General features: G+C 37.4%; 1 protein-coding gene across 2 annotated transcripts; it reads left to right on the top strand.

The window, feature by feature from the left end:
- Positions 1-2,759: 2,759 nt before the first annotated feature.
- On the top strand, positions 2,760-11,869 carry tmprss2 (transmembrane serine protease 2). Of its 2 annotated transcripts, XM_008428271.1 has the most exons (12): positions 2,760-2,849; positions 4,274-4,366; positions 4,487-4,603; positions 4,690-4,819; positions 7,226-7,342; positions 7,431-7,471; positions 7,631-7,790; positions 9,310-9,476; positions 9,581-9,679; positions 10,344-10,486; positions 11,198-11,350; positions 11,694-11,869. In XM_008428271.1, exons 1-12 carry the CDS (start codon positions 2,825-2,827, stop codon positions 11,715-11,717), a joined length of 1,269 nt encoding a protein of 422 aa, XP_008426493.1. In that variant the 5' UTR covers positions 2,760-2,824; the 3' UTR covers positions 11,718-11,869. The 2 variants fall into 2 exon arrangements, with proteins under 2 accessions (XP_008426493.1, XP_017164106.1); XM_017308617.1 differs by lacking the exon at positions 4,274-4,366 and having other exon boundaries at positions 2,786-2,849.
- The last annotated feature ends 1,309 nt before the right edge of the window (positions 11,870-13,178 follow it).

Here is a 13,178-nt window from a genome sequence, read left to right as displayed (position 1 = left end):
CGTCCACTCATCGTTTTGGAGGTGATGGAGGTGAACTGCTCAATACATCACGATACTAATTTCAGACCATATCGCCCAGCCGCATGTAGAACTGTAATCTCGGCCAAAATCAGTGATTGATGTGATGTTGAGCTGCTTATATTCTGAACACAAATAGATGCACATTTTGGACTATTTTTGAGACGATGCAGACCCAAAGAATTTCGTGTTTCGTTGACTTCATAAAAAAAAAAAAAAAAAAAAAGCCCGATATGCGCGGACCAGGTGGGACAATGTGTTCTTCAGCCTCTAGTGGCCGCTGTCTTTCATTCCACCCTTCTCCTGACTGTTTCCTCATTCAAACCGCGAGTTCAACTGTAACTTTAACTGACGCTAAACGTTCTTTTGATCCAGCAGCTTAAGTCACCCACTTATTTTAAAGGACACAGCTAAGTACTATTTCAAAGCAAAACGATACATGTAAAGCAGAAACACTGAGACTTGACCTTATGTTCTTTTTCTCATTTTTACAATAATCATATTGTCTGAAGTCAGGCCAGACATGAGCTAGAAAATGTACAAAGTGACTCTTCACTGATCATTCAGATGGATTAAAATTATGCTTTAGGAAATATCCTGTCTCCTTTCACCAAATCCGATCACCTGTCAGATAAACCGAACAGTGCTTATTAATATTTAAAAACTGGCTCATAGTTGCTCATGTTTTTTCCCCCCCTGCATTCTGGGAGGTGACGGTGTGAATCCACCACTAGAGTAAAAGTACTGAGCATGTGACAGAGCAGAACGTCAGAGCTGGAGGTGAGACGGAAGAAACACTTCCATCTTCCATAACAAGAATTTCAGTGAATTTTGTTATATAAACTCAAGCAAATGAACATTTATTTTGTTATCTTTTGAAAACCAATTTTATCTTTTGCAGGTTTGGCTCCAGAGCAGTGAAACCAGCTTCAGTATGCAAAACAATCAGGTAGGTTTTGTATATAAAAAGCACCAGGTAAGCGCATCCCGTTTTACACTGAAACCATCAAGGTTATTTCTGAACAACTTAGAACTGTGAACTGAACTGTGTTTTCTTTCTCTTTACGTCCAGGAAAGCGAACACATCTACGACAACGCGGGGTTTCAGAATGACATGGGGAGACCCCCTCCATGTTCTCTGAATGTTTACCCACAGATCCCCAGCCACACCTCTGGCCCTGCTCAGATCAACACCCGGCAGACTGCAACGCCTCCGCCACGGCAGAAGAAAGGTATACGGCCAAATTGGATTCGCAGCTTACATAAAGTTGTGCTGGGGATTTTAAGGCAGGTGAAAAATAAATGGAATAATTGAGGTATATGACTAAAGAGATGGATGAATGTATTTTTCTTTCTAAATCCAGGTTCAGTTAGGCTTTCATGAGAAACAGCAACAGCCTCAACAATAATGTGCTTATTCACTTTCGCTTCTCTTAACGTGGCATCAAGTAGGGATTTTATGTGATTGATGAACAATGAGCGACATCAAAGTGTCATTTTTTTCCTAATTGATCATCTGAAAATTGTGGGGTAACTCATTCTGGTTATTACACACCTAATCGGATAAATGAGTCCATCTGTTTTGGATGTAATGTCAGCATAAATTCAGATGTTCTGTTTTCTGGCCTTGGAGAAAAAAATGTTAGTCTCTAGATTTGCAAAGCTGGTAGAGACATAACCTGAAACATCAGCAGTTGTAGCAGAATCTAGGAAACATTCAGTCTGGGCAACTGAATCAAATTTGAAGTTTGTTGTTGTACTGGAATAACATTTAAGAGTCCAAGAGGTATGAATACTTTAGCAAACCGTGGTTTTAATTCATAAAACGATCTCATGTTGATAATCAGCACCACATCTCAGCTTTAACTGACTATTTAAAACATTAAAATAATTGATCTTGATGGCTTGCTGTAACACAGTTAACTTTTACTGTGGAAAAGAATAAAGTAAATAGAAATGTTGTCTTAGCCTAAAAGGGTTAATAAGCGTTTCCAACTTAGGGCCACTTTATTTTGTTTGTATAAATGGTTGCTATTAATCCATAATGTTTGCTTATTAGTGTCAACATTATAAACTGCAGCCAAACTCCTTCAGTCTGCAGTCATGAATTTAATCATTTTCAAAGTGACAGATTCCAAAATATTATCTTTTAGTTTGAGTAATTTTTCATAACATTCAAAAAAAAAAAACATACTCAATCTTAAAGGCAGTATAACCTAAATGAAACAGCTAGAAATAGAAATGACATCGTACATGAAATAATCTTTAATAACAGATCAAAATAAAAAAGACAACTTGTGAGAAAAACATAGTTACATTTAATATTTCTTAACTACACAGTTGAAAAATATGGGGCACCCATAATTTTACTATAGAACAATAACAAAAAGCCCTCCAAAGAGCTGAAACTGGTAGGAAAGTATCATTATCTACAATAAAATTGGTCCCATATGGCTAAAATGCAGCGTAGTCACAAAAAAACATAACACCCAAAGCAACATATAAAGCCAAGTTACAGTATACAGAGACAGAAGCCTACATTTTAGGAGACATTTCTTGTGTTGTCATGGGAATGTCTACTACAAGAGGGATTGGCAAAAAAAATTTAGTCCCAAAATAATTTTTATTTTGCGAACTAAATATTTGTTTTCCAAACTAAACATTTAATTTTCAAACTAAATCTTTGGCTTACTAGCAACCTAAATATTTAGTTGATATGCAAATTAGCCTGCCGATAAACGGAAGTGGAATGTCAAAATAAAAGCTGAGTTTTGCGGACTTCTATTAAATTCTGCTGCTGGCGGAAATGGGTCGTCTCAAGCGTCGCGCAGGTAAAGTTTGTTTTTTAATATATGTGTAATCGATTATTTTTCTCTTGGCATGTCCAAGATGTTAGTGGAAAACATAGGGCGTGAATTTTTAGCGGCTATTCAGATGTTTACTCATGTTTCCATAGCAACCGTTTTCTGTATCCAACGTCCACCATTACAGTCAAGCCAGAACACTTCCGGTTCATGTTAGATTCACATTTTACCTGCTTTAGACCTGCTAGCAACGTTTTTAAAACAAACAGTTTTTGGACTCATTTTCACATACATCATTTTGTTTTACGAATGAATAAACAGGAAGTCTTAAATTTCCATTGCTGCTCTAAAGAAATTTAAGAGTAAATGAACAGGAACCTGAAGTGTTCTGGCTTGACGGTACTGTCGTGCATTGATTCAACTGTTCCTGGAAAACTAACTTATTCAGGCTGAGGATCATTTAGCCCATTTAACAAATTACTCACGGACCACCTACCTTGAAATTGCCCCCTCAATAACACAACACCTAAACCTGAGATGAAAATATTAGTCTCTTAACTAATGAGAAGGCTGGTAATGTTTTGTAAATGTGACTGGCCACGATAAAACCACGAAAATGCTTTCCAATGATGTTAAACGGCATGGAAATAAAGAATTATTTTACACTTGTAAAGTGAGACTGTTGTAAGTACAGAGAGAGATTGCTGCAAAGTACAAAGTAAACGTCTGTGTAGCCGTTAAAACGGCACATCTTATGTTTTCAACTAACACGTAACATGTCGACTCTAGAGGAGTAGAATCGACGATTAAAAAGAAAATGTTACTTGAGCAACGATTCAGTACCGCGAGCTGCGGAGTTTATACACAGGTTATCAAATCCCTTTAACTTTGGTATTCCACGTTCGCTAATGCAAATTAGCTTTTCGGCAAGCTAATTTGAATATTAGCTAAATAATTAGCTTTGAACCAGCCTAGATATTTAGTTTGGAAAATGAATATTTTCCAGACTAGACTGTGCTAAATATTTAGCTCAGACTTAACCATATAGTTTGGGCACTAATATTTAGCTTCCTAACAAAACAGTTAATTTGAAAGCTAAATAGTTTGTAAAATGTGTACTTAGCTTGTGAATTCAATATTAAGTTTGGAACGCTGACATTTATAAATGTAACATGGTGAAAATATGACTTTTTAAAATGAACTCCCATATTTTTTTCTCTATGACAAGCTAAATTTACCAAAAGTTTTGCTATAATTATACTGTTGTTTTTTTGCTGTATAACTTTGAAAACAACTCCCTACAATCCTATACCTGACTTAAAACATGAAAAGTTTTACCTGATTTTATGTCAGATAAAAAAAAAAGATGGGTATTTTTCAGTGATGCTGTGTAATACGGGGGTTCCTTCTTTCATTTGCATTCTAATTTGAATATTGTTCTGCTTCCACAGCAAAAAAGTTGCGTCCCTGGAAGCGCGCCATCTATGTTAGTCTGTCTGTGGTTACCACCGTGATAGTGGCCATCGTCTTGCTCTGGCATTTCTGTACGTTCACTTAGAGAACCTTGTGGCTTGACTTTGTTTTTGAACTTAAGTGTGATTCTGCATGTGTCCTTTCATTTCCCTTTTTATTAGTTGTTGTTGTTTTTATGCGTGTCTTTGCAGTATATTACAAGTGTCCATTTGGAAAGTCATGCGAACCGGGTGGGAGGTGTCTGGGGACCCACCAGTGGTGTGATGGTGTACAGGACTGTTCAAACGGAGCAGATGAGGCCCAATGCTGTAAGATATTGAGATGGAAATCCTAAATGTTCCTCACTAACTATGCGCCATTGTCTTCCCTGAGTACGTTTGTTTGTTTTACACAGTTCGCCTGCAGGGGATCGATTTCCTGTTGCAAAGTTATTCATCAAAGGACAACGCCTGGATGCCTGTGTGTGCTGAGCAGTGGAATGACGACTACGGGATTACTGTGTGTGAGCAGATGGGCTACGACAGGTGCTAATAGTTTATTCCCGTATCTACTGAATTTAAGACTGTAATGGAACGCAAAGTATTTGCATTCATTTGCAGGATTTTTACAATGTTACACAGCAAACTCTGAAATGTGTGACCTACATTTGTGCCCAGCTCCCTGACTCAATACTTTGTAGAGCCACCTTTTAGCTGCATTTACAGCTGCCAGTCCTTTGGAGTATATCTATACCAACCTATACCAACTGTTCACATCTTACATTTCTACCTGTTCTTTAATGCAAAATAGCTCCAGCTCGATCAGTTTACATCAAGAGCATCTGGAAACACCAATTTTCTAATTTTGCCATAAATTCTCAGCTAGATTTAGTTCCAGACTTTGACTAGGCTATTTATGTAGCACATAAAATATCGATGTGTCTTTAATCTAAACCATCACATTGCAGCTACGGCTGTATGTTTAGGGTTGTTGTCAAAATTTTTAATTTAAAAAGGAGGGGGGGCGGGGAACTATTTTATATCCTGATAATTAAATTGGTCTCTACTCTGAAAATTCCAATTTGCAACCCTAATCTACGTGTGCTACAAACAAAGTGGTTGACAATTATAGTGTAGGTGACCAGGCAGGGTGACCAATCAGATTTTAAGATTAGTTGTGTATTGTCCTTTAAGTTATTTGACAGATAAACAGCTTAAACTCCATGAGCGATGTGGTAAATTGCATGTTAAAACTGACAAATGGGCAAAAGTTCAGTCAAGATTTTGACTTAATTACTACTAACTGCTTTACTAAAATTAATGACCTTTTTATCTAAAAGTTCCATCCATCCAGCTATCCATCTTTGGGATTTTTTTAAGCTGGTAACAAGTTTAAAGTTTGTAGACGTATCCGCCATATATTCATTGTAAACTTTTGTATTTAAAGATCTCAGTGTCATGTTGAGAGTAATGATAGGACACAAGTGCAGGCAATGAAACAGTGTCCCCCATAGCATTCAGTCCAGCAGAGAAACAACTAAAGTAACAGAAAACATTTGGGACATCTAGCAGGGATCTAGCAATGAGTGACAGATGAAGAAGAGCTTAGCTATTGAGGAGGACGTGGAGATGACAAAGGACTCAGAGAGATAATAACGGGCGAATGGATGCAGCTGGGGAAGGGAGCAGGGAGAGGCAAAAGAGGAAATAATTAACACCTGTGTTACGACCGGCGTCGTAAAGTTGATTATAAATGATGAGTCTGCAGGTGCCCTTCCCTGATTGGTTCTAAGAAGACAACGGAAATGTCCCATATATGAGAGGTCCCGGGTTCAAATCCCGGACGAGCCCCCAATTCATGTTACGACCAGTCTAGGGGGGGCCAGGTCGCAACATGAAGGATCCATCCTCCTTTGATCTCAACAACCGACACACACAAAGTTGAACAGTTGACAATGATTATTTATTTTAAAATGATGTATTTTTTTTATAAAGATGTTACCAATGGAGTACTTGGCTTCAGAGTGAGCTATTGCCGAAAACAACAAACAAAAGGAAACTATCTAAATAGTAACAGAAACTTACCTAATCAAAAGTAAATAAACCAAAGGACAAAAACTTGCCTTCCTAACTAAGAAAAGCATGAAAAAACTGAGGAAACATAAACGGCAGCTCACTCCTACAATCCAGAACTCTAACACAGATGAACAAAGGAAAGGGGTTTGGCCGGTGGAGGTGAGTCGAGGATGGAACACAGGAAGTCCGCGTCAGCAGCTTTTATGTCCGTCACCTCCAGAAAGCAGCCAATGGGACATCTCCGTCGTCTTCTTAAAACCAATCAGGGACGGGCACCTGCAGACTTATCATTTATAATCAACTTTACGACACCGGTCGTTAACACCTGGGAAGGGTAGCAGAATTATGGAAGCTGAGAGCAGACGATTTCTGCATGTTTTTTTTCACGAGATAAGTTAATCTTGATGAGTGGTGTGTGTTAAATCTCACTCCATCCTTCAAATGCACTGGCATGCATTTGAAGGATGGAATGAGGTTTAACACTAGAGGAAACCAACAGGAAATTAACTCATTATCTTGAGAAAGCCATAAGGAAAAAGCATATGCGGAGAACCTCCGTTCTCAACTTTCACACAGAAAGGAAGGCTGGGGGTGAGGTGAAAAATAAGTAAAGCAAGGAGAATGTGAAGAGGAAAAGAAATGTGAACCTTATAAAACAGCGAACAGAAAGAAACACAAATCTAAACAGATCCAAAACACAATGAAACGAATGGAACCGACACAAAAGATAAAATAAGATGGCAAGAAAAAAGGAACTAAATAAAGGAATGATTAAAACATAGACAGAGGAGGCTAAACATCCAGACACCAATGGATCATAACACAGAATACTCTAAAAAGAAGCCACTGTTTCTTGTCTCTCTGTGTATCCCATAGAAACTTTTACGGGGGCTCTACTGAAGTCAGCTTTAGAACCTCAGCCCCAGCGGGATACTTGAAGCTAAAGTCTGGAAGTAGCTATAAATCCCCAATACAGTCACAGCTCCAACGCAGGTATGGCCACACCGTCATATCAGTATGGATAGTGATTTACAGAGTTAAGCGATATTACATAATAATATTATCTTTCTTTACCTTGCAGCTCACAGTGTTCAGTCAAAGCTGTTAAACTCCATTGCATTGGTGAGTTCCTAACTGGCACAAGAGCGCAAGAAAAGATATTAGTGCATGACTCATGACAGAATAAATCAGACAAGTACAGAGACTTTCTGTTTGTGACAGGGTGAAATACTAAATTACGATTTGATTTATTTTTTTGGTTCTTCTCCTCCGAATGTTGAGAATGTGGCAAGAGCTCCGGCGGTCGCATCGTAGGCGGCACCGAGGCGATGAACGGGGCTTGGCCGTGGCAGGTCAGCCTCCAGATTTACTCTCAGCATGTGTGCGGAGGCGCCATCATCAGCCCAAGCTGGATCCTGAGTGCAGCACACTGCTTCAAACCGTGAGTTGTTACTCTGTGTTTTCTAAATAAACGCAAAAACACTCAAAGCGTTTAGGAATGTGATAGGAATGTTAAAATTTAGCTTATGACATTCTGACGACAAAAAACTGCATTTCTGTTTGCCATGTAATTATACAATTTGACATTTCGAAAATCGCAAATGTCAAATTTGCTTAATTGCAACATGCCAGTTAAAAAACAAAACAAAAAACATCTTGTTTTTTGATTAAACGTTTCGGCGCTAGGATGAGGCAGATTTTTGGCCCTATCCAAATTGGGAACTTTTGTTTGGCATCATACAAAGAAGAAGACGATCGGAACTAGAAGGAGGATTGTAGTTTGGCGTGTTTTTAAAATTTTTTTTAATGATTTGATTCACATGTGATTTTAATAGAGTTTCTTATTCATTGGAAAAACCACAATTGCGAAATTGTGTTTTTGTCATTAGCAGACGATCAACAAAACTTTTGTTGCATTTGCAATGGAAACGGTTACAATGAGGCTTTTAAAAGGGCGGTCGGCCATCTCACCTTTGGGGTTCACGTATATCTCAGGTGATTGGGTACACAGATAACCAGGGTATAAAGATGCCAGCCATCTGCAAATTCCATCCATTCAAGTTCAATCCAAAATTTGAACCATATCAAACTCTGATAAGTTCTCTTATCAGTAATGCTCTCTTATGCAACTACGAGGCATTGTGTATGTCTGGAGACGATCACCTCGATAAGCCTGTCGCAATAAGCAATTAATTGATTAATCGCATGATAAATTAAAATGAGCTCAATAATTTTCATTCTGATGATTCATATTTTCTTTACAGAAACTTTATAATCCATTTCTTATGGCTTCAGTTGTATGTGGTTTTTATTTCCTCTTTTTTTATTTTATTTTTTTATCAGTTTTGGTTGTTCTGCTTTATTTCATATATTTAAAATGTCTTCCAGTTTCAGAATGGACTGTCCTGTACAAAATTAAGTTTTATTAGTCTCTGAGAGGGAGAACTTACATTGTTGTGGCATTTACCGCTATATTACTTGAAAATGGTTTCAAAACAACAATATTATAGTAATTACTGGGACAATTTATCGTCCAGCAAAATTTGTTTTGACTTGACGCTGACCGTGCCTTCTCAGCCCTTCCAGGACAACAAGATCGCTTGCGACTGGCTTGTGGTGTTCAGTGAAAGAGGCTGCTGTTCCCACGGTCAAAGTAGCTGCTCCAGAAATGACGTGACTTGTGCTCTTTTGACAGCTTTCCCTTCCTTGAAAACCCAGTCTTTACAAACTTGCATCTGGACAGACTTTGAACCAAATTATGTCTATATTGCACCTCTTAGTTTAGTTTTTTTCAATATCAAGCTCTGTGCCGTGTACTAATTTAATGACTGGGTGTCATGCGGTAGCATGTTTACAACTCGGTGATCTGTTCTGTTCTTGACAGTACATCAAAAATGATTCATGTATGGCTTGCTGATAAAACGCGTGGAGAGATCCTCTAAATTTGTTTCCCATGACAGATTTTCTGATCCTAAACTATGGATGGCATCCTATGGGGAAGTGGGCCTGCCAGACCTGCGACCTAGAAGGTCAGTGAAGAGAATCATTGGTCATGAGTATTTTGACTCTAAGACCAATGCCTACGACATTGCGTTGCTAAAACTCAATAGGCCCATCACTTTCACACGTAAGTGCTTCTTCTTTAAATCCACTTTTTACCTTTAGACGAACATCTATGAGAGCAATCAATTCACTTCATCTTGTCAAAATGCATTATATTTCTTTGTATAGAAAGAACAGTGAGACCAGTGTGTCTCCCCAATGCTGGGCTTCAGGTAAATAGCAGCAGTGAAGCCTGGATCACTGGATGGGGGCAATTGTATCCATCTGGTGAGCTGATTGAACATATCCAGCTTTTCCGATCGTTTCATGCTGTTTTCATTCTCAAATTTTCCTCCCTCCATTTCTTCTTTTTCCAAATTTTTTCTGAATTTTGCTTCCAGCACATGTTGAGGAGCAGTAATTGTCATGATTGACTAAGTTATACGGAAGCCGAAAGCGGGCGTTTTCCCATATATACTTTGTCCTGGTGGTTTTCTCAAGATAATAAGTTAATTTCCTGATGGTTTTCTCAAGATAAAACAATTTTCTGTTTTCTGGAGATAATGACCTAATTCCCCGTATCTCGAGAAAACTTTTATTTCTCGTTTTCCACATACGGTTTTCTTGCTATAACATGTTAATTTCCCGATGGTTTTACGTGTGTATTAAACACAATTTCATCCTCCAAACGCTTGCCATAACAGCATGCATTTCAAGGTTGGATTCAGGAACAAAACCCACACCAGTCATCAAATTTTGTTTTCTCGCGATTAACTCGTTATCTCTAAAAAAAAAAAACAAAAAAAAAACGCTTTTATCCGTTTGGCCTTTGTATCCGTTATCTCAAGAAAACCATTTGGTAAAAGTGTGTGCGGAAAATGTCCACTTTCAACTTCCGTAAAGTTAACTATAGATTTGCAATTTAAAATTTTTTATTTTTATTATTTTTCAGGTACATTTCCTGATACACTACATCAAGCTCAGATTACCGTTTATAGTACAGACGTATGTAATCATCGTTACGTGCTGCATGGGAAGGTAACCAAGACCATGTTCTGCGCAGGCAAAATGCAAGGAGGCGTCGATTCCTGTCAAGTTAGTTTTTGCCCCATAAGCATCACAGCTCTCACATGCCAGAGTTACATAATCACAACTAAGAATCAGATGTTAGAATTGTTTCAGATGATTTCAGGATAATTTAGTTAATAATTCTCTGACCACTCAGAGAATTTTTATTTTAGGATAGTGTATGTAAATTTCATAGGAAAAATGTTTTGGTATAAAAATGTTTAAAAGAAATCAAGCTAATGTTTCAAATATGATATGAGCTGCTTTGTTGTTTTCAGTTGTCTGTACGTTTCCTTGTCTTATATTTTGTTTAGTAAAATAAATAAAGCAATGCTACACAGTAAAAAAAAAACAAAAAAAAACACAAAATCTCTACTTTACGTTAAAATACCGGCAGCCGTGGTTGCCAGAGTTTTACCATACAAATACAGTAAAACCTGTATTTATAAATTTTATACAGATCATTGTATAAATACGGTAAAATGCCTATTTGTATGGTAAAATTCTGTGGTTGCCACAATTTTTTTACCGAATTTAAAATTTCGGCAGCCACAGTTGCAGGTATTTTACAATAAAATAGAGATGTTTTTTTTTTTTGTTTGTTTTTTTTTTACATTATTTATGGAACACCAGAAGTCAAGAATGCAGCAAAAGCTTGTGGCAACATATTGTTTTTATGACGTTACATTTCTTTCATGTGTTATAAATACATTGTCCTGACAAATTTCTGCCCTGCAGGGTGACAGTGGAGGACCTCTGGTGGTTAAGTCAGGACATGTATGGTGGCTAATAGGGGTCACTAGCTGGGGCTATGGATGTGGTTTGAGGACCAAGCCAGGAATGTACAGCAATGTAACTTACTTTAGTGATTGGATACACAAACAAATGCAGGTACGGTATTGTGCATCAACATCTCATCTAATTTAATTATTGAATTTTATCTCCTAAATCTGCACCGTTGAATGATTAAGAAAGCAAAACAAAACAGCTAGTCCTTATTTTTATGTTTACATGTCAGTAGGTCTCTGTTTTTTGCAGCCAAATACTGCTAAACTCTACACTTCAGATTTTTATTTGATCTTGCTTCGTGCTTCCAAGACATTCAAATGTGTTTTTGTGGAATCTGGTAGTTCTTTATGACATGGCTTAAAACTATGTGAACCATTTGCAGATTTTAAAACCATAAACATTAGCACAAATATCTAATTCTGCCTTTCCTTTTCAATCTCCACAGGATGAGTGGCAGACAGAACTCTGAGGTTCCTACCGATGCATTTTGAATCCAAAACCAATTCAATTCTTGAATTTTTACCCAATTCAAGAATTGGGGGAAAAAAACCATATTAAATATTCTTGTTTCTCAATGCAAGCATTTAATGTTTGCTTTTAGAAAAAAAAAATCCAGCTATTTATTTGCTCAGATGTGTGAGATTATCTACTGGATCTATCTGGAAATACCTCGTTGTTCACCTGGAAGAGCTGCAGGAATTGCAAAATTGGGAAGGAACAGTCCACCTGATAAAGACCCCATTAAATTTAAACCTGGGCCCAAACTACCTGCAAATCCTTGTTCAGTTATCATGAAGGAGAAAACCTGCTATAAAAACACACATATTTGTCTGAATGTGGATTCCTGCCACCATTAATGAACAGCTAACCTACTCATTAATCTGGATGTGGCATAAACAGACATCCCAGGATTCCCACGAGGTAATATGCTTCAAGGTGTTACTTTACAGAAACTGAACTATTTCCTCATTGAGAAATAGGGAGATGGTTTGAGGAAATGTTCAGGCCGAGATTTGCTTTTATTATTTAACTGGAAATGTTCATTTAAATTTGAACTCTTATTCAGTGTTCTGTGTATTCTCGCTGTTGCAAAAGTCCGTGTGGGGCGATTTCTGAAATGTTGCTTCGTAAAACGACTGTAAACGATTCACCAAATGTTTGTGGAACTACTGAGACTAAAGCCTATTTGAAGAGAAAACAGTGATGTAAAAAAGTGCTCAATAGCATGCTCCTGCTTTAAATCCACATCATCTAGATGAGGGCTCAGGAGTCACCAAACTTTTTGAATCTACTTTTTGGGGTGTTAATTGATTTAATTGATACAAAGTGCTACAACTAATGTTTTTATCTCACTTAACAGTTGCTTTTTTTTTGTTTTGTTTTATGAATGAGACATTTATAGCATTTTCTTCTAAATCTTCCCAGTTCTACTTTTGTACAATTGTGAAATAATCAATCTGAAAACATATACAAAGGTTGGAGTTCAGACATAGGACTGACATCACATCCAGGTGGATTGTGTTCTCTTAGCAAGTTGGAAGCTAACTACTGCTTTGAGACGATAATGTATTTCCCTACATTTCCAACAACAAAGAAATTAGTGTCTTTTCTTTGCAAGCAAATATTGCGCTATACACTGAGGTAGTGACACAATACCAGTGATCAAAAGTTATATTTAAGCTGAGTTTTGTTCCTATGTGAAATACTAAAAAGACAAAAACCCTACATCTATCGATTGAGATATTATTTCTTATTAAATGCATTGATTTCATTTTAGGAGACTAGAGAAACAGACCAGATACAATTCATTTGATGGTATAATTCAAGGTTCCTGCCTGTCATATTTAAAGAGTCTTCTTTTTTCCCCTTCTTCCCTGTCCTCTCTTTGATCCTTCTCCATCAGTCGGGTGTCGATTCACTGCTCATGGCG

Source organism: Poecilia reticulata, linkage group LG14, assembly GCF_000633615.1.
Source record: "Poecilia reticulata strain Guanapo linkage group LG14, Guppy_female_1.0+MT, whole genome shotgun sequence".
NCBI classification, from domain to species: domain Eukaryota; kingdom Metazoa; phylum Chordata; class Actinopteri; order Cyprinodontiformes; family Poeciliidae; genus Poecilia; species Poecilia reticulata.
This window is presented reverse-complemented; position numbering and strand designations above follow the sequence as displayed.

Excerpts from the sequence above, each read along its gene's own strand:
- tmprss2 (XM_008428271.1), top strand. The coding sequence starts at position 2,825 with ATGGGTCGTCTCAAGCGTCGCGCAG. Across the intron at positions 4,820-7,225 it reads GAGCAGATGGGCTACGACAG|AAACTTTTACGGGGGCTCTA; the intron begins GTGCTAATAGTT and ends TGTATCCCATAG. Across the intron at positions 7,791-9,309 it reads GCAGCACACTGCTTCAAACC|ATTTTCTGATCCTAAACTAT; the intron begins GTGAGTTGTTAC and ends TTCCCATGACAG.